General features: G+C 37.0%; 4 protein-coding genes across 9 annotated transcripts; 2 read left to right on the top strand and 2 right to left on the bottom strand.

The window, feature by feature from the left end:
- The first annotated feature begins 7,925 nt into the window (after positions 1 to 7,925).
- On the top strand, positions 7,926 to 9,791 carry LOC122400251. The gene is made up of 3 exons (XM_043401605.1): positions 7,926 to 8,146; positions 9,211 to 9,387; positions 9,629 to 9,791. The coding sequence occupies exons 1-3, from the start codon at positions 7,926 to 7,928 to the stop codon at positions 9,789 to 9,791; spliced, it is 561 nt and encodes a 186-aa protein (XP_043257540.1).
- Positions 9,792 to 12,219: 2,428 nt separating this feature from the next.
- On the bottom strand, positions 12,220 to 14,760 carry LOC122400110 (E3 ubiquitin-protein ligase RING1). 3 transcript variants are annotated; one of them, XM_043401353.1, is made up of 4 exons: positions 14,508 to 14,760; positions 13,536 to 13,971; positions 13,158 to 13,460; positions 12,220 to 13,080 (listed from the first exon to the last, which is right to left on the bottom strand). In XM_043401353.1, exons 1-4 carry the CDS (start codon positions 14,748 to 14,750, stop codon positions 12,863 to 12,865), a joined length of 1,200 nt encoding a protein of 399 aa, XP_043257288.1. In that variant the 5' UTR covers positions 14,751 to 14,760; the 3' UTR covers positions 12,220 to 12,862. The 3 variants fall into 3 exon arrangements, with proteins under 3 accessions (XP_043257288.1, XP_043257289.1, XP_043257287.1); XM_043401354.1 differs by having other exon boundaries at positions 13,158 to 13,374; positions 13,492 to 13,971; XM_043401352.1 differs by having other exon boundaries at positions 13,158 to 13,971.
- Positions 14,761 to 16,034: 1,274 nt separating this feature from the next.
- On the top strand, positions 16,035 to 18,477 carry LOC122400074 (coiled-coil domain-containing protein 137). Of its 4 annotated transcripts, XM_043401283.1 has the most exons (5): positions 16,061 to 16,142; positions 16,512 to 16,632; positions 16,701 to 17,340; positions 17,418 to 17,628; positions 18,352 to 18,477. In XM_043401283.1, the coding sequence occupies exons 2-4, from the start codon at positions 16,556 to 16,558 to the stop codon at positions 17,625 to 17,627; spliced, it is 927 nt and encodes a 308-aa protein (XP_043257218.1). In that variant the 5' UTR covers positions 16,061 to 16,142; positions 16,512 to 16,555; the 3' UTR covers position 17,628; positions 18,352 to 18,477. The 4 variants fall into 4 exon arrangements, with proteins under 4 accessions (XP_043257220.1, XP_043257221.1, XP_043257222.1 ...); XM_043401285.1 differs by having other exon boundaries at positions 16,035 to 16,632; positions 17,427 to 17,628; XM_043401286.1 differs by having other exon boundaries at positions 16,035 to 16,632; positions 17,430 to 17,628.
- Positions 17,652 to 19,192, bottom strand: LOC122400075 (BLOC-1-related complex subunit 5). The gene is made up of 2 exons (XM_043401288.1): positions 18,600 to 19,192; positions 17,652 to 18,520 (listed from the first exon to the last, which is right to left on the bottom strand). Exons 1-2 carry the CDS (start codon positions 18,911 to 18,913, stop codon positions 18,025 to 18,027), a joined length of 810 nt encoding a protein of 269 aa, XP_043257223.1. The 5' UTR covers positions 18,914 to 19,192; the 3' UTR covers positions 17,652 to 18,024.
- Positions 19,193 to 20,757: the final 1,565 nt, after the last annotated feature.

Consider the following 20,757-nt stretch of genomic DNA (forward strand, 5'->3'; position numbering starts at 1 on the left):
ATTTAGACGTTTTAAATATCGCAACACTACGGGGCAACAACGCGATAAATCAACAATCGCAACGCTAATTTATAATAGAATAAATTCCAAACGCGACTTGTAACAATAAAAGCAATCGCGAACGGTAATTGTTCGCAACACTACCCTGAAAAGCAAACGCGAAAAATAGTAATTCGCTACTCTAACAGCAATCGCGTTTACTAATAATTCGAGACGCTATTTTTAAAGCAAACGCCCGGTTCCTAGGTTTGCATAAAGACAATCGCGAATCGTATTTATTCGCAACACTGATATATCAAACGCGATAAATATTTGTTCGCAACTCTACGAGCAAACGCGAACATTGTATATTATTCGCAACTCTAACTTTAATCAGGGGCTATCGGTACATGTACATACACATGTACTGGCCACAAAATAAACTAACTACTTCTATTACTACAGTTAGGGTAGAATTTTGGCATTGAAAATATCGCAACTCTAAAGAAAAAATCGCACGATCGATCAAGATCGCAACGCTAATTTATAGTATGAAAATTGCAAACGCGGTTGATGTCCATTATATGTATAAAAGAGTAAAAAAGCAACGCGAATCGTGATTGTTCGCAACACTACCCTGAAAAGGAAACGCGAAAAATGGTAATTCGCAACTCTACGAGCAATCGCGTTTATCAATAATTCGCAACGCTACTTTTAAAGCAAACTCCCGGTACCTCAGTTTGCATGAAAACAATCGCGAATGGTAATTATTCGTAACACTACCCTGAAAAGGAAACGCGAAAAGTAACAAATCGCGACTCTAAAAGCAAACGCGATTATTGCATATTCGCAACTCTATGTATATCATAACCGCGAGTTATGGGGAGGAATGGCTGGTATGTATGATGCAATCATGTACCAGGTACATGCATACGTGAGCCAGTCAGAAAAATAAACTAACTACAACTACAGACGAGTTAAGTGACAAAGTAGTAACAGGAATGACTTTCCATTCTCATCCGAGGATGAAGATGAAAAGCCATTTGTTGCAGCCCACTCTTGAGACAGTTTGTCAGGGCCTCTTCGGCTCATTGAGAGCCTTTTCTTTCTTCGGCGGTCCTGCCGATGCCTGAAACTTACTTAAGACCGGGCTCGAGATTTTGTGCAATACGTAGTCTTCCAACAATATACGAATTGTTGCAAGAGCATACGTGGTGAATCTCGAGCGGGACGAACGTTTCGAAAGGGACCTGATCACGACCGCGAGCGCGAGAGAGCAACTTTAAGAGTCGCGCGATTCGAGGAGTCGAAAATAAAGCCGAAACAAACAGCATACACCGTTTGAATCAGCATGATTTCTACCCTCGAAATCGTAACTACAGGAACAGAACTGCCACGCGAAAACGCGCCTACCCGAATTACTAATGTGGACAGTCCTGCCCTGACCCTACCTACTTAGGTTTAAACACACACGCCAAAGAATAAGTTACCTACCTACCTAACCCTATATTTAAAAAATTGCAAAACTCAGTCTCTCAAACAAACACTCCACGGTTCTCATTCTAAATGTCCGGGCGCGACCTAAACTAGAGAGGACTCCCCGGGGTTCCTCCGACACCCGGACACAACCTCATTCATACTCTAATTGTGTACGTACCAGTTTTTGCAGTGGACTGACAAAGCTGGTGCCCATTGCGTACTTTTATTATTTATGTAAAACATTTTAATATATCTGATATAGTCTTTATTAAAATATACTCTATACATATATGATTATATAAGATTGAAAAGCTAACTCATTATGCATTTTACAATATTATCGACGTGTATGCAATACGAACAATTTCCAAATAAATAATAACTATAAGTTTAATATTACTATTGTGATTGTTATGAATCTAATGTAAAAAAATTCTGTATCTGAATTGTAATAAACTTTTGAAACGATGCACTTCCACATCCTAACCACTAACACACATATGTGGACAGTACATCGTGCACGATACACTAGCATTGTCAGTCGCACGGATAAATTATTATTATAAATGTTACAAACTAAGTCATCGTGCCCCGTTGCCTTCGCTCGTGCAAATAACACTTGGGCATGTGCATGAACTTAGGCAACGAACACGGAAAAGTATCCTGAAAATCCTGACTAGAAAAACTGGTTATTAATAATTAACTAAACGGTATCTATTCTCAATTAAAATGACTCGACTCGTTATATGTAATATATCAACAACAGAGTACGTTAATATCGAAAGATATTATTCAAGAAAAATTTGTGATTGAAATTTAATTGTTTAAAATGTAAGACTTTAATAAAGATTTCATGATAAAATAATTTACTTTGCAAATTGAAATAAATTTATTAAATTATTATTCAAAATATTCAATTAACCTTGGTCGATTCTGTCGTCAAAGTAAATTTTTTAAGAAATAAAATTAACATGCATGTTCCTTTGAGTTGAAAATCGACCAGTCGCGAAACGCCTTCTTGCACGTAAAATACATCATATGATGGATTAATTATTAAAACGAATATTTAATAATTATATTAATAATGTAAGATATTTTACTCAATCGTATGATTAATATAATGTTTTCACATTATATTAATTCATATTCTACTCAATTATATAATTCATATAAAGTTAATAAACATATTTCATATATTTTATCAAAATTGTGTAATAATCATATTGTGTAATATTTATTGATAACATTAAAAAACGCGAGTGCAAGAAGACCCTAGCCTGCACTAAAAAAATATAACTCATGGGTATTTTTCATACCCGCGGTCACTTAACTCGTCAAAAATACTAAGTATACAACTGGTCACCCGTGTTGATTCGGATCTTTCATCCTACAACATGGTTGGGAACCAGAGGAACACAAATAGCATGCGACTTACGAATGATGAACTTGTACCTCTGGGATGACTGCATAATCATGCTGCTGCTGCCCAGTGGAAGTCATAAAAGCCCCTTACATAGTCCTGCTATAAAGAATAAGAAAGCAATTATAATCTATTGTAAAAATTATAGAGATTTTTAATTAAAAATGTCAAAGTATAAATTTATACTTACGTTGTTCGCTCGTGGTCCACCGCCCGATACCCCCCGGGTACTGCTGCTGGATACCAAGATCAGGTTCAGAGACTGTAAGAAAACTGTAAGAAAACAGTTAGAATCTATTGTTAAAACTACAGAGATTTTTAATTAAAAATTTTCAAAGTATAAATTTGTACTTACATTGTTTGCTCGTGGAGCATCGGCCAATAGTCCTCTTCGGTGATGCACTGACTCTAATTCCGGTAACGGGGAGTTTAAATTTCAAATTGAAAAAATAATTAATTTGATTGAAAAGTATTAAATTAGATTACCGCGACCGAAGATTGAAATCGGCGAATAAATGATTCTATTATCGCGATTCAGAAAACAGAAAGAGCCACGATGCTCTGGAAGTAATTTAATATTGCGTAGAAAACACTGCTTCTATTCTCGCGTTTGCCTAACACCGTAAACGACAACGTGCTTGGGGTCACTTTGCCCCGCGAAACAAACTTGTTGCTACGCACAAACACTGAATCTACCGGCCGCATTGCGCGCGGCCAACAAATTTCCTGGAAAGAAAATAGCTGAAAAGAAAAGGACAGGAGACAAAAAACACAACAAGCACGCCTGTGCTTAGCCTACTGGTTTTCTTTTTTCATCTTCTTACAAGAGTTCGTCAACAGAAATACTGCTTTACTTAGTTCTATGGCATACATAGTTTGCCACGTAAAAGTTCAATGCGACAAAGGCGAAATATTCTCGATCAATGAGAATTTCAACGATAAAATATTATCTACAATTTATAAATATTATATCACCAAGTTTCATAGTTAGAGTTGTAAGCATGATCATGTTTACTTTATCGGATGTTAGAATATGCCGTAATTTTTATAAATATTCCGAAATTTGCAAGAATTAAAATTCGTTGGTTATTTATGCTTCAATATTCCAACTCCGCAGTTACTACGTTTACTGAAACTTGTATCGAAATATATATGGAAATTGCAATTACAACAATTCATAAAGAAAGAAATATAAACAATCAATTAAATAAATAACGCTCGGAAATATTCAATCGCGATCAGAATACAGTTGAATATAAATTATTCCAATTTATCGTTTATATCTACCGACGCCATTTCTGTATACTTCGATATACATCGAAGTGGAGAACAAGTGTAACGATTTTCATATTTTATCTTAACGATGGCCGATTAGAAAATTATAATCATGCTGGCAACGAATGATTTAATAAAGAAATAAAAATATATAAATATCAATATGCCTGTTAATTTTTGTTATAGTTGTTTAAACGTTACCAATATTCCCACCAAAATTTGTCGAGTTGCCTGCCATCTGTTATGGTGTCGTTTACGCGCCAATAAAAGTTTCCATGGCGTCGAATTTAAATCAGAGACTGCAACAGAACTAAAATACAAATTAAATCATAATTAAACAATAATTGATAACAATGAGGAAATATCAAAAGGTTAGAAATACGTACTTCGTTGGTCGCGATACACCGACACGTCTTGACATGTTTCAACACGTCTCGTATATTCGAAAAGGAATTTCTTGACTTCGAATTCCAATAAGAGACTGCAACAGAAACGAAATAAAGATCCATTAAAGTACATGCACGATTATTGTAATTAAGTAATGATTAAATCGAAACCGTATTGCAAGAGATCGTAATTAAAACGCGAGTTGTAATTAGTGACGAAGTATGAATAGGTTAGAATTACGCACCTCGGTCGCGAAACACCGACACGTCTTGACGCGTCTTACTAGGTCAATCGTCAGAGTACAAATGGCGACACCTCGGCAACGCTCGCGAATTAAGCGGCGGGGTGGGGGAAGGGCCGATGTCCCGCGAAACTTGTTATTACGAATCCGAGAGATGCCTCAGGTAGAACCGCAGATACAAAACAAATGAACGAAGACGAGAATAGAATTCACAACTTTGTAGGAAAAAGGACAAAATTTCTAGGTTACTTACTAGAACAACGTATGATACCTTGATTTTAGAATTATATTGATGGATGGCGATATAATGTACAAATTAAATATAACTCACACTTTTGTCGATTTACAATAGCAGATGACAAGATTCTTGAATTTGTTACCATTATTCGAGAAAATTTCCTAGTAACCGCTGTAATTCGATTAACGGGATAATATTTATCGGGGACGAGAAGTTTGAATCGACGAAGAAAATGTTCAAAGAATCGAAGGGGAAATCGACGACTAAGATCGTCGGGGATCGTCGAAAAAAATCCATAGTGTCGAATAACCTGTACGCGTCGCCTTCTGTCGTCGAAAAATTTCACAAGTGAGTTGTATTATATGAGTAAGTATTTTATGGGTAAGTTATTCGATAGAAATGTACGAGAGAAGGTCCAAGAAAATTATTAATATACTAATAACTGAGGCCTAACCTACATCGATCAGGGATAATATACAGGGTGAGGCATTTTAAACAGGTCACCTGAATAACTCGCTTGTTTTTGAAGATAGGAGAAAATGCATTAGACCAAACTTATTTGGTATCGGGGGGCTCATAATCTGGTATTACCAATTTTTTTGTAGGTGGAGGCGTCAAGGAGATATGAAGGTCAACTTTGTTTTTTTAAATGGAACAGTATATTTTATTACTTACATTCTGATAGAGTGTTTCAAGGCGAATACAATGACCTATTATTAAGGTCATTCAAGGTCACCCAAAGTCAACTGCAATAGAAAATAAATTGTGTCAGAGTACATTTCGAATACTTGTGTATCACGTGTGTGTATTGCGTGACACGGGTCACAAAAGATAAACAAACATTCAATCACATTGTACGCTTATCCGTATCCTCAAACATTATTGGTAATTTTACTACCGACTAGAGCACAGCTTCGTAACATTTATTCAGTCTAAGTGTTTAGTTTTCTAAAATGCGTTACACGATAGCAGAGAAAGTAGAAATGGTTCTTATTTATGGTGAATGTCATAGAATTATGAGGGAAGCGGTACGTGTGTATAGTGAAAGATTTCCCGATCGTAATAATAGACCTTCACTTTCTGTCTTTACAAACATTATAAAAAAGTTCCAAGAAACTGGAACTGTGGATAACAAAACACGTAATCTTGCCAAACGAGCAACTGATGATGGAAACTCGATAAATATTGTAGCAGCTGTAATACAAGATCCACATGTTAGTACAAGACAACTGGAACGCGAAAGTGGCATCAGTCAACGAAGTATTTTACGAATATTACACATTAACAAATTTCATCCGTTCCACATATCACTTCATCAACAATTAACTGAAAATGATTATACAAAACGTTTACAATTTTGTGAATGGGGCTTACAAAAACTACAAGACGATGAAATGTTCTTGAGTAAATTGTTATTTACCGATGAGGCCACATTTACAAACCATGGAGCAATTAACCGTCACAACATGCACTACTGGTCGGTAGATAATCCACGATGGTTGAGAGAAGTCGACAAACAGAGACCTTGGTCTGTAAACGTCTGGTGCGGTCTTCTTCATAATAAAATAATTGGTCCATATTTTATTGATGGCACGCTAAATAGTAGTAAGTACCTGAGAATCTTAGAAGACGTTTTGCCAGAATTGTTAGAAGACACTTCACTGGACATACGACAATCCATGTGGTTCCAGCAAGACGGATGCCCTGCTCATTCAGCACGCAATGTTACAGAATTTCTAAATAGAAAATTTGGAGATTCTTGGGTAGGTCGATCAGGAAGTAACAAATGGCCGGCACGATCCCCAGACCTGACACCTCTCGATTTTTATTTGTGGGGGAAAATTAAAGGCAGAAGTGTACCGCGAAAAACCAACTACCAAACTTGACATGCAAGAACGTATAAGAAGAGCTTGCTCTGTAATAGATACAAATGAAATTTGCCAGGCAGTGTCATCAGTATTGCAACGATTTAGACTATGTATCCATGTTCAAGGTCGCCATTTTGAACACTTGTAATAGCAGTATCAAAGTATCCAAGTGTTCGAAGAGTGCTTTGACACAATTTATTTTCTATTGCAGTTGACTTTGGGTGACCTTGAATGACCTTAATAATAGGTCATTGTATTCGCCTTGAAACACTCTATCAGAATGTAAGTAATAAAATATACTGTTCCATTTAAAAAAACAAAGTTGACCTTCATATCTCCTTGACGCCTCCACCTACAAAAAAATTGGTAATACCAGATTATGAGCCCCCCGATACCAAATAAGTTTGGTCTAATGCATTTTCTCCTATCTTCAAAAACAAGCGAGTTATTCAGGTGACCTGTTTAAAATGCCTCACCCTGTAGAAGCCACCGGAAGTAGAGGAAATTCAAGATGGAGGAGTACGGTTAACGAATGTGGAATTGTCTCCAATGTATAATAAGTGGTTTGTTATAAATATAAACGTTTATTGTCACGCATGGATCTCGCTGTAAAGATGAATCGATCGATAAGACACCCATAGTCTTATTGCTAATAGGTTTCAGGGTTTCTTTAACCAAACAAAATATAAATATGCACCCCTTACAACTAGAACTACCGAATGTGGTCGAAATGATTCGTAATTTTTTATAAGAGAACAAATAGACATTTATTTATTTAAAAATTATTTTTTTTTAAACAAATACACCACAATCGTCGGTAGCTCCAGCGTTGAAATCATTTTACTTTCGAAGAATTTTTAATACCGTCGACGATTTAAAAAATATTCGACTAGATTTAAATCGGTCCAGATTAAAATTCGATCGAATCTAAGGTATCGAGATACTCGTGTATCCAGCCATCGTTACTTTTGATATACGGTTATCGTCGTTTCAAGGTCCGCGGCGAGGAAACAGAAGTCTCACTTTTCGAGAAGCACGATGAACGCGACGGAGAACGATACCGGAACGTGCAAACTTCCCAGAGGCTTTGAACTGGCCTCGAACGTTCCGAAAGACGCGGCCGTCCACTTTGGAAATTTCTACGGCGTCCAAAAAGGATCGATACCGCAAACCGGTAAAACGAAAAATTCTTTCGAATCTGCTTTTTCGTCGCTGAGAACCGCGCCGAGGCTCGAGTTCACCAGACAGATGGTTCACAAGTAAATACAATAGTACTCCAGGATGTCACAGAGTTATTTTCACAAGTATACTTTACTTAAACATAAATGTAAATATTAATTTCAATTATACATGAAATAATCTATAAAGGTATACAGGGTGTTCAGCCATCCCTGGGAAACATTTTAATGACAGACTCTAGAGGCCAAAATAAGACGAAAATCAAGAATACTAATTTGTAGATGGAGGATTCGTTAAAAAATTATTAACAATTAAAGTTTCGCCCGTGCTGAATTTTTTTCTAGAAAGTGGGTAGAATTTCGGGGGTAGGTCTATTCACCAAAAATGATTGCAATTGACCCCTGCAAACAAAAATAATTTTTTTAGAACTATTTGAAATTTGTTAATTTCGTCGAAAAATTTCAGTATCTACACAAATTTTTTTCTCGAAAGTGAGTAGGATTTCGAGGGTATATCAAATGACTAAAAATTATTGCAACTGACCCCTGCAACAGAAAATAATTTTTCCAGAACGATCTGAAATTTTTTAATTTTGTCGAAAAATTTCACACCTCGAATTTTTTTCTCGAAAGTGGGTAGGATTTCGAGGGTATGTCTAATGACTAAAAATGATGGTAATTGATCCCTGCAAATAAAAATAATTTTCTCAGAACTATTTGAAATTTGTTAATTTCGTCGGAAAATTTCAGTATCTACACAAATTTTTTTCTCGAAAGTGAGTAGGATTTCGAGGGTATATCAAATGACTAAAAATTATTGCAACTGACCCCTGCAACAGAAAATAATTTTTCCAGAACGATCTGAAATTTTTTAATTTTATTTTTTAATAACTTTTTAACGAAGCCAAAGTCAAGAAATTGATATTCTTGATATTCTAGAATCTTCCATTAAAATTTTTCCCATGGGTGACCGAGCACCCTGTATAAAGCTCGAGTGCATTTGTACTACTTTGGTTAAATTTCATTTATACTTATTTCCTTTACCTTTGCCTACAGTTTTGTTCGTAACTGTGTGCGTATAACGGACAACGGTGGAAATAAGCTGGTCGAACGAGACGTTTGAACGTCGTTCTCCAATGTTTCAGATTAGAACGAACAGCCGGCACCGAGGAATACGCGCGACAAGTGTCGGCTTTGTTGGAGGAGACGGTGGAACCGCCGCATTTCAAGCTGCATTCGGTACCGGCCGAGAATTCAATTCCCGATGGGAGACAGAACCCATCGGGGTATCCGTTGTGGTACAAGGAGCCTTTTAAGACGCCGTTAGTATTCCCCGGTTAATTGCGTAATTCGATTCGTTGTCGATGGGATTGTTCGCGTTACCAGAAAATGAGATAGACCGGGCCCGGGGACCCGGTGTAATGGGTCCCTCCCCTGCTGTTCGCGTAGAATAACTCAAGGGCACCCCTGTCGACGGCGTGATAACGAATAACAGGATTTAAAAGGAGCTCCCCTGCAGGGATCGACCACTTCCGGTGTTCTGACGGAACGACCAACTTTCAGGTACGCGTCCGACGAGATTTACAAACTTCTGATGGAGCACGATAATACTTCGGGAAACGAGAAAGACATTTTCGGGGAGGAATCTTCGGGGAAAGAATCTTCCGAGGAATTCAGCGACGACGAGGAAATTAGTAAGAAAGTTCACGGGATCTACGCTCCATAAGTCACCCTGGACACTCGACGAACGTAGAGTAAAAAAAAACGAATTAACGCGATGTAAATTATAAAATGGAACTAATATTTATCCGTCATATTGGAAAAGATTTTTACCAAAATAACAGCGAAAAATTCGAGATTTTCTAGCAAGTGAACTCTAGCGACAATTGTTTCTTTTTAGTATTTTTTTCATCGATATCATGCCAAATTTTCCACGAGACCTACCTCGATTTTACTTATCTTACGCACTTATACACTTATCTTCATTTGCTTCCTCTTATAGAGGGTTAACAAATTTATAGTAAAGTCGCAACTCGAAATGACCAAATGTAAGAAATCGAGGTGAATTATGGACGGGTAGTGTAAATGCTAATGGTACAGCCAGGAAAGAAGAATCTACGTTGAACGCATTGATCAGTGGATAAACTTTTGTTACAGAGGCAGACGATAGGGATTCGAAGGAAAACGACGATATTTCGAACGAAAGTGTAAAGACTACGTCTCCTGAACAATAAATGACTCTTTAACGCGTTCGCTGTCACACCAGCTTCCCCTGTTTAGAGATATCCTCGAAATTTTGTCAAATTATACCATAAATAGAAATATTTAATAGTTGCAAGTTAACTGTTTAAAACATCAAGGCTCATTTATTAGAAGTATTTTAAAGATACGTTTATACGTCAACAAATTTAAAGGGTGATTCTAGAAGCCAAAATAAGACGAAAATCAAGAATTTGTTAATCGAGTTAAAGATACGCCTGTAAGACGGCAACCTGCGAACAGCTGCGTGCGGCAGAAACCCTACTTATCGACGTTTACACGTGTACACGTATCTACGAAACACCATTCGAAAGTGCACTCGCTATTATTTATAACGTCAACGATCATACTAGACTGAAAACACCGGTTCTCGTCCTTTTAAGTATATCGTACCTGATAGAAATTAGGATACCGCAATCTGTATACTCTTAACAGGATATTATATTATACAATATAATACACCATAGAGAATAAAACTAGACATAATAGTAGGTAAGCTTCTAGTAAGTAGGCACTACTGAAGACTGCAGGCAAAAGTATTAAATGTTTTCATATTAGTATGTTTATATTTTTGTATATAATTGTTATGTAAATAGAAATGTTTAGAAAGAAGGTTCTCGTCCGATCACCGAAGTTAAGAAGCGTTGGGCACGGTTAGAGTACTTGGATGGGTGACCGTTTGGGAACACCGCGTATTGTTGACAATTTATTTTCTCTTTTTTACTGTTTTTTTCATTTGGTAATAAAAGGTGAAATTTGTTGTCCCAAAAGATTGCTTTTCGCGTCAAAGGAAAGTCAAGATGTGTACATATATTATACAACATCTCCAAAACAATTTAAAGAACGAAAACGGTTATTTTTTATGAAACTGCTATCTTTGAAATTCCAACTTTAAAAAAGCAACGTGTCAACGATGGAAAATCTGTAAAGACAAACACGTGGCCTGGAACATAAATTAAATTTATATGAATGTTCTGGGTATTAATGATCGTAATTACGAAACACAAAGCGAGATTCCTAGTTCAGTGGAGAATCGCAAGTCCTCTCCTTGGGAATCTAGCAATTAGCATCGCGCTACTAATGGATCGGCCATTATCAGAAGGTCCGTACCACGATGCAAAATTCAACGTAAGGTTCTTTTCGAGCGTTAATTAAGAGCGTTGATGATTACTTCGTTGCGTATCCTCCTAATTAAGCGCTGAGATTGCTTCGAATCTAATATTGCATCTGAATTAATTAATTAATGTACCGTACTTCCGGCACATTTTTACTCCATCGATTTCAACATTTGCGTATCGTAAAAATGCTAGCTCCAAATTTTCGCAACTAGATTTTTATATAAATTCGTCACACTATAAAATAAACAAAGATACGTCAAAATAAGTCTACAAAATTATGAAAAACTACGGAGGTTCATTTTAAATATTTTACAAAACTCAAAGGTACCTAGCAGAAATAGTAAAAAATTAATTGTTAAGTGAACAACTTTCGTTCGAAACAATTTTTTATACAATATGTAATGTACGAAAAAAAAAAAATTAAAATGAGAAAGTTAAATAACTCGCCCAGTATGTGATGCACGACGCGCCAAAGATTTAATGCGGTTTTCCGTTTGCTAAAAGGGGGTAGCATCATCCAAACTGGAATGTTCGCATTGTTTTCGGTTCCGTGGAAATGCAAGAGGGCGCAGGATGGGGTCGGCTCTTATCGATTACTCTGTCCGCCACCCCAAAGACGCTTTTCGTGTATCTTCGATGTAATCGAAAATTAGATTCTTGTATCAAAGAGCACTTTGAGGTGGACAGAGGTAGGTAGCGAGCCAATAAATTGAGTCGAATATGTTAAAAGGGAAAAGCGCACCAAGCTCTTTCGCGAATGATTTCTACAGTTTTCGTGGCGAATAATTATATACATTGATTTATTTCTTCGTGAAACTATACAGAATGGTCCACAGCGAATCGGAGCTTATTCAAATAAGTTAGTTCAACCATCGAGGCCATCAGTTCGTGAAAACATATACGTGCGTATATGTATTTCACGAACGCACCGGATTAAATTACGCCTGTCAAATGAGGGCATAGTTTGATATACATGCGAGTGAATCACTGTTCGTCAATACATTTCCCCGAATGGATACCATCGATCCATTCATAATGCAATGTCTGGTGAATGGCAGTTTAACTTGTATTCGAGACTAAACTCTGTTCCTTTGGAATCAATTGCTCTACGAAGCTTTAATTAAAAATCTATCCGCTTCTATTGTTTTTTCCCGAGCGAGGAAATTCCAGCAACCTGTCGCGAGGATAAAAAAAAAAAAGAAATTGCACCGCCGTCGATAAGTACGAGGAATTCCTTCCGCGTACATCTCCCCGACCTTGAAACTAATATCAAGGCTATTGAAGTACAATAAAATATATCGATCGTTTCTGATATAAAGAGTGCAATCGTTGCTCTGTACTCCACGTAGTACGAATTGTTTATAAATTTCGGAGCCCCGTGCGACTAGCTCCCGTCGGATTGATACTTCCTAGGCCTTCCCTAGGTCTTCTTCCATGAATAATACATTTCCAATGGTCGATTGACGCGCCAGAATTTATCGTTGACCTGTCTCAACGTTTGAGATCCGCTGAGCACCACCAACTGACCCGGCGAAGGTGCTATATAGATACAGAAATTTAATAGCCTATCCGATTCCGACAATTCTGTATCCAGATCCAACGTTAACCTCATAGCCAAGTATTTACTTAAATGGTCCACTAGAAAAATAATCACGAGCATCATTATTTGGGAACTTTTTGTTACTTAAATTCACGAAATTTGATCGAATGGCTACCTGTCGCGTTTGCCGTGGTTTTAATATATCTAATGCTATTTTCTTTCAACGCCTTTATCAACGAATTGTCACCAGCCATTTCCGTGGGATGTGGTTTGAAAACAAGTTCGATTTCGTTGAGCATTAACGGCTCGCTAGGACCCTCGCCTTCCGTATCTACCATGGAATCACCACCGCCGGTCTCGGCTTCAGCACTGGACGAGTCATTCTCTGAATTCTGTAAACTTTTCTGCCGTTTAGGTGGTTTAGGGATCTGATTTGCTGGATTTGGCGATGGCGTAGTAGAGTTTCTGGATGTTGTGCCTGAAGCATACAAACGATCAATTTCACTCACGTTGGATATAGTTGCTGAACTACTCTCTTGTTTAATGATGTTACCAGAAACGGCTGGGCTACTGGAAGGTTGGGAGACATTATTGGAATTTTGGGAATTACCCCCATTACTATTATTTAGAGGTCCGGTCGCGCTCTGTGAAGAGTCACTTTGATTCGCTGAATTAGCAGCATTTGGTGTAGCTGGCGCACTAGCGTTCTGAGAATTGGTGTAAGGCGTCGCGTTGCTCGCATTTTCGGACTCGTTAGCAGTTTTCCTAGACCGTTGAGGACGATTCTGGCTTTGTAACTTAATTCCCTCTGTAATAGAATTTACTAGCGCAGCCTGGGAATGCGATTTATTCAATTTTGCCAGAACCCTCTCTTGATGCGCCTCGTACTCATCACGACTTGGATATATCTTAGATATCAATAAGTCAAAATTGGGATCCGGTCTGAGGGATCTCTTAGATACCAATTTCTTTCTACACGTTGGGCATTCCTACAAACAGCATTAAAATTTTTTCGGAACCATTCTAACCTATAACGATACCAAAAACTTATCGAATACAATCGTTTATCGTCGATAAACTTTACTGCATTGTCAGGATATGCTCACATGGAATACAAATTAAAACATCTGAACGATTAGACTAACTAAACGCAACAATGGAAACGCAAAAAACAATATATCGTACTACGTGTAATTCGGTTCAAAAAGGGCGCTAAAATCGCAGTGTCTGACAGAGACATGTATCCAGTACGGTTTCGTTTTTATATACTCGTTCGCAAAATCTAAAAGTTTCCTATTTCAATAATTGTTGATTCGTTCTACAAACTTTTGTATCCGTATTTTTTAGACAGTGCAATATATGTACATTTCAAACACGAAAAAAAGAACTAGTGGGTCAAAGTACTCGACACGTACACTGTTTACCTCTGGCGAAATAGAAAGGCTTTCAAAAGTATCACACGACAAACACCAGCACGGAATTAGAAATCACTGTGCCGTACGACAGTTTCGTTATAGTCACGTACCTTATTACCGCTTCGAAGTGCCGTAATGATACAATCGGAACAGAAGCGATGCAGACACTCCTTCGTAGTCATGGTCTTTTTAAGCATGTCCAAGCAAATGGGACACATGAGCTCACTGTGCAAACTCCGCGGACTAACCGCGATTTCGGTATTGTCGGTAATTGCATCTTGAGGAGTCCGGTGAAGCTCGTATAACGATAATTCCCATGATTTGTTCAGACCGACCTGTTCCGCGGAAGCCATCTTGACTACATACAAGCCGTCAGCTGAACACTGTACACAGACAACCTTCTGTAGGGAATATAGCACCAGGATCGCCATTTCCCCTAGGGCGATCGGACACCATGCAGTTGGCAGCGCTGCCGCTAACGGTGGCGCCAGGGGGAAGTGCGCGAATCGCTGGTCTTGGCTTCGCCGCTCTCATTGGAGACGGACTCGTGTACATTTTGTAAAATAAATTGTTCTTTCTTTAACGTTCGTATTGGACAATAAACGCAGTGTTCTTTTTAATTGAGCCATACTCTCCGCTCGACTCCCTACAATTGGTGACCCCGACGTGATCCTGTTGTTGCTGTTTACCGCCGGCACGTGGTTTTCACCATCCCCGTGCAGGCGTGCATCCTGACCGACTCAAGTCTCAATTGTAGGGACGTAACCTACTGTGTTGTCGAGTGGAGAGTATGACTCAATTAAAAAGAACACTGCGTTTATTGTCCAATACGGACATTAAACAAAGAACACTTTATTTTACAAAATGTACACGAGAGCGGCGAAGGCGAAGCCAAGACCAGCGATTCGCGCACTTCCCCGGCGCCACCGTTAGCGGCAGCGCTGCCAACTTCATGGTGTCCGATCACCCTAGGCGCGACTAGAGCACGGCTAGAGTCATCTTGCGGCAAATACGACAATTCCTGTACATACCGCGGCCAACAACAATAAACAAGATGAGTCAAAAAATAGACTATTAAAACATTTTAAAACCGTGTAAGGGACATATGTAAGTAACATTGTGCAATCATAAGAATAACAGAGAAACAGCACTTTTAAATTGCGTGTTTTACATACGGTACTGAACTTTCGACTTATACTTTAAGAATGAGAATTCGATTACGTCTGCACATATAATATATTATTTACATGATCATTATTTACATTGTCATTACAAAATCCTTTGTCACTTAATGATATTTCTACATCTGAGCTCCATCGAAAGAAACGCTCTCATGTTGGGATCTTGTATTTTTTCCATAATCAGTTTTTGCAGGTCCACGTCGCTTTTTTCTAAGGTAGAGCTTAATTTTTCCGCGTATTGAATCCACACGCAATTCGCGCAACCGGACATGCAACAATTCGTAGGTTCTGACATATCATCTATCGAAAGCAAACCCTCTGTTTCATTTTTTTCAATATCGTTTTCCTCGGACGATAACATTTGTTGCGTGCCATGAACACATTGTTTAAACGTAGAATATATGTGTCGACAATTACACGGTTGTTTTTTTGTAATTAAGGACAATCGCGCTAGATTCATCACAGTTCCCTCGGTAGATACACCTGATTGTAAATAAACGATGATTAACCCGTGATCATGGTGCTGAGTTATTTGTACGATTAGTATTCGTGATATGCAGTAAGGTATATCAAAACAATGAATAATCGAACGAATGCACAACTTGTTGACACAAATGTTTCACAAAATGAATGACATTGTCCTCTAACCTCTTTGACCACTACAAATCTGTTGCAAATATGTCTCGATACGTCATGAACAAAACAAATTTTAGATGCATCTACATTGATACGATGTGCATAATATGTATAGCAATCTTTATTTTGAGATTCTGCGTATGCATTTCAGTTAGAGCGAGTCAAAAATGGACAAAATTTTTATCTAGATAAAATTGTTGAAAACTGATAAAAAATAAATTGTTTATAATATTCTTTGACTTTTATTTGATTCTTATTTCGTTTTGACCATGCGACACCTAATATGCATTTCAGCAGATAACATTATCGACCACGTGTATGTCATTGTTTATTGAAGTAAAATGGGTCGGAAAATTCCTGGAAAAAAGCATCGAGGTGTGAAAGATCCTTTTAAACAGCAAGCGAAACGACAAATAGAGTGAGTTCGATGTTAAATAAGTTTTAACCTCGAGTTATTTAAATAAATTAGAAACCTCCGTTTTATAGGTTAGAAACAAAAATAAATGCACCGCCGAAAGACGCGGACGAACAAACAATACCAAAAAGTTTGGAACGTGTAATAAAACTAAAAGAGGCAGTAAAGTTGGGAAAAATAAAAAAAATAAAAAAACGAAAAAAGAAAAAGGACAAACTTATATCCGTCGGCGGTCAGTATTCCAAATCCTTGCATCCAAACGCAAAACCAGACAAGGTTGTTCCGTTGTTTCAACAGAGGCCCGGTGAAACCACAGAACGATTCTTGCATCGAGTCCAAAGAGAGACGCATGCTTTTCTTAACGAAACTGCGTTCGAGAAAAAGTACGACGTTCAGGTGACTCGAAATCCGGAAACTGGAAGAATAGAGGGGCTCACAAAATGCAATTTGACCGAATTGGATATAATTGAGAGATTAAGAGCGAAACATAAAAATATTAAAAAGAAGAAAAAAAAAGATAACGATGAGATTAAGTTGACAAAAAGTCAGAAAAAGAAAGAGAAGTTGCAATTAAAGAAAGAGAGAAAAAAGGCGGAAGGTACAGATGAGTTTGAGAATTTCAAAGATCAAGTAAAATTCGGCGAAGTTAATCATGAACCGCCTCGATTAAAAGTTAAACCAAAGGCAGCTGACTCTACAAGTGGCTTGAAGGTGTATATTCATAAATATATGTATTTTCTTGCCCTTTCGTATGTATAAATAAAAGAATATTCATTTTTTTTTTATAGCCTGGCAAGAAGGATCTTCTGCTACATTCGTTGTTAAGGAAAACCGCGACACCAAAAACAGATTTTAAAAAGGCAGTTTCCATAAATAGATCGGGCAAGCGTAAAAATTTGCCAGTCGGGGAAAGAAGGCAGCTGGAAAAAGATCAAAATGATGTTGTAGTAGCATACAGGAAAATGAAAGTACAACGTTCTACCGGCTTTAACAACTAGGGTATGTACATACCCTGTCCTTCGACGCGGATGTTAAAAATTATTGTCTTGTAATTGTGAAGTTGAATATTTTTATTTAATAAAATGTACAAGATTTTCGTCATAGGAAATTGTATGCATTTTTGAAACTAAACATCACTTTTTTTTTTACCGTATAATTATAGAGTTAACACGAAAATAAATATATAGTACAGAATTTTCTGTGCAATATAAATATGTACTACTAGATGTCTTTGGATAGAGATTAATAGTAGAAACTTGGTACAAACAATAAAAGGAAAGAAAAATTTTAACAGTTTTTGTATCAAGTTCATTCAAATTTTTAGCACAAGTGCAATATACTTTAGACATAATTTAGTTTTTAAAGCTATTCGTTTGATACCTTTGATGTTAAATTCTATCCTGTAGTCCATACAAACGGTTCCAACCTCTCTTCTATAGGTAAAAGATTATTTAGTGTTTCTAGACTCTCCAAAGTTTTATTAAGAAGTGAATGACATTTAGTCAGCTGTTTACTAAGCTCGTGTACTTTGTTCAGTTGTTCTGCAAATCTGGCAAATTTCTTTTGCCTTTCCAACGCCAAATTAAGGATCTTTGTAACTTCTGGTTCAATATTGATACAGAGTGCAGCTTGTTCCCCAGCAATCATTTGAGCATTGGTATTGAGGTGATGCTGATAGCGCGCGCATAAATTGAACAAACCGATTGGATCTAATCTTTCCAGGACTTCCGGATCCCTCACCCCTGGTGGTAAATTGAGAGTACCACGCATGATAGGTAAAAACATTGGAATGCTTTGAAGTTTAACCAAATCAGGATCTTTATCGGTCGTCGGATCAGCAGCAGCCGGTTTTACTACCACTATATTGTGAATTTTATCAGAGGTAGTTTTTCTGTGATTAATAATTGCATATCGATTATATAAAGAAAATAAATTATTGGTAAAGATAAACAGACATGTGTATATATTACCTATGACTGCTAGTATTTAAGCTATTTTTACGTCTAGATATATCTTGTGCACCCAAACTTTTGCCTCTGTATAATTGTGATTGTTTATTAGTCATTTTCGGTGAATCGCCGATTGGTCTATTTACCGTATACGATATATAAGGTAGATCAGAGTCCGAACAAATGCTAGCACCAGGACTCGTGCATCTTGGCGGCGTATCCTCTGGTACTCTTTCCCGATTTGGTACACTTTTGCCACGCCGTAATGGCATCATTCTTGTCCTACTGGCATTTGCATTTTGCGTACCACCCTGTGAACTTTGTTCCGAACCCATTTTGTTAATTTTTTTTTTTTCGAAAATTCTGGTACCTTCTCCGCAAGAATTACATAAAATATATACACAAATTTAACTCTATCGGAAATACAGACAATCCAATTTGTGTTACAACGAGAAATATTAACACCATCGAAAAATTTCGTACAATTCTATGATTAATTCTACGACTGTTTTACAATAAATATAGTCGTGACAATAACCGTCATGTTAGATTCAAGGCAAACTGATGTTGCCTCTTTGTGCAGAACGTCTTAACTGACGGTTCCTTCATTTCTATTCATTCTGCAATTAAAGGAATTTAGGATAATCGATAACATTAAAGCAAGCTGGTTTTATGTGTTATGGTACTTGCTTTCTTGCTCGATCACGTCACAACAATGCCGCTCAAAGACTAATTACATCAGCGTGCCAATCATCCAATAATGGGCTTTTTACGAAATCGGTGTCTCGTTTCTGTTGTCAAGAATTCATTTTTTTCTTTTCGTCTTTGATTGTTCACGGTGTCAGATCGTATTCATGCGTCGCAGCTGTTCCCACGATGGAAACACCATCTATCGAACGCAATTTCGAACTTTGACATACACGTTTTCGCTCGATAACGTGAAAAATATAAGGTATACTGTGCACGCCCCCAAAGGGGAGTTCCCTGTTTGAGTCTACCTCGATCTAATCCACAGAAGACTCCCCCACCTTTGACAAAATCGAAACGCAGGTACAGAAATCTTGTACCGCGCAACAGTTCCTTTTTTGAAAAACGATAGCACTCAACGTTACGCGTTTGTAACTCCAACAATTTTCAAAATTTTTGAAAATCAATCGAGATATGTTTAACACTAGATTTACGGGCATTGATCGCACGTATATTTATCGATACCTTTCACGTTGACGATTACCTTAAAATACGATTTTTCTTTTTATTATATTGCACCAACAAATTCAATATAAGTCGTTAAAAAATAATATTTTAAATATGGAATCTGACATCCGTCAAATTGACGGCTCCCGTAAATCTAGTGTTAAATATCATTAAAGACTATAACATATAAAAAATTAAAAAGTAATACGATACTATACGATTAATAAAAGAAACAATGAAAAAATATTTATATATGTGTGAAATATAAGTATAGGGTCGTCGGTATTATAATGATCACAAAAAGTATAAAGAAACAAACTATAATTTATCGAAAATTAAACACGTATGCGTTATAGATAATATGGTATATTTTTCCAAGTTTTATTGGTATCATTACATACAGATTTCCTATACGTTTTGCCCAATTATGTAACTTTCATCGCCTTATATACTCTTCGTTAATATAAAACACGTATATAAACATAGATTGAGTGTATTGGTGTTTACAATAATGTATAGTTAAAAAAAGTCACACACCACGTCGTTATTTTAATATACCTACGCTTACGCGAAGACATCGTTTCTTAAAATGAAGTGATACACAATTCTTTTATTTAGTGTGCTCTACTACGTACAAGTTTTGCAGTGTTATATACCTTTGTATTTAAACGTTTGTAAATCATACCTTAGTATTTAACAATAACTCGAAGTAAAGTACAATATCGTTATTAGACAAACTGAAAGCTCGATTCAAATTCGATCGGATCGAAGAAGTAAAAATTGGAATCGAAGTTAAAAATTTTACACTCGTTGATTAATTATACCAATTGTTTGTATCAATAGCAAGGGTGGGCGGATATCCGAAATCTCGAAATTTTATACATATGAATTATGGATTCGTAGCAAATTGCAAAATTATTTTAACTTATGCACTTTGACATTTTCACAAACTTCATACACGTTTGTTATAAACTCACAAAGACTT

The sequence above is a fragment of the Colletes gigas genome, unplaced genomic scaffold (genome assembly GCF_013123115.1).
Source record: "Colletes gigas isolate AHSC1104 unplaced genomic scaffold, ASM1312311v1 Colletes_gigas_Sc00016, whole genome shotgun sequence".
Classification (NCBI taxonomy): Eukaryota; Metazoa; Arthropoda; class Insecta; order Hymenoptera; family Colletidae; genus Colletes; species Colletes gigas.

Excerpts from the sequence above, each read along its gene's own strand:
- LOC122400251 (XM_043401605.1), top strand. The coding sequence starts at position 7,926 with ATGAACGCGACGGAGAACGATACCGGAACGTGCAAACTTCCCAGAGGC. Across the intron at positions 8,147-9,210 it reads ACCAGACAGATGGTTCACAA|ATTAGAACGAACAGCCGGCA; the intron begins GTAAATACAATA and ends CCAATGTTTCAG. Across the intron at positions 9,388-9,628 it reads AAGGAGCCTTTTAAGACGCC|GTACGCGTCCGACGAGATTT; the intron begins GTTAGTATTCCC and ends ACCAACTTTCAG.
- LOC122400110 (XM_043401352.1), bottom strand. The coding sequence starts at position 14,750 with ATGGCTTCCGCGGAACAGGTCGGTCTGAACAAATCATGGGAATTATCG. Across the intron at positions 13,972-14,507 it reads CACTTCGAAGCGGTAATAAG|GAATGCCCAACGTGTAGAAA; the intron begins GTACGTGACTAT and ends TGCTGTTTGTAG. Across the intron at positions 13,081-13,157 it reads AACCACGGCAAACGCGACAG|TGGACCATTTAAGTAAATAC; the intron begins GTAGCCATTCGA and ends TTATTTTTCTAG.
- LOC122400074 (XM_043401283.1), top strand. The coding sequence starts at position 16,556 with ATGGGTCGGAAAATTCCTGGAAAAAAGCATCGAGGTGTGAAAGATCCT. Across the intron at positions 16,633-16,700 it reads CAAGCGAAACGACAAATAGA|GTTAGAAACAAAAATAAATG; the intron begins GTGAGTTCGATG and ends TCCGTTTTATAG. Across the intron at positions 17,341-17,417 it reads ACTCTACAAGTGGCTTGAAG|CCTGGCAAGAAGGATCTTCT; the intron begins GTGTATATTCAT and ends TTTTTTTTATAG.
- LOC122400075 (XM_043401288.1), bottom strand. The coding sequence starts at position 18,913 with ATGGGTTCGGAACAAAGTTCACAGGGTGGTACGCAAAATGCAAATGCC. Across the intron at positions 18,521-18,599 it reads TTAAATACTAGCAGTCATAG|AAAAACTACCTCTGATAAAA; the intron begins GTAATATATACA and ends TATTAATCACAG.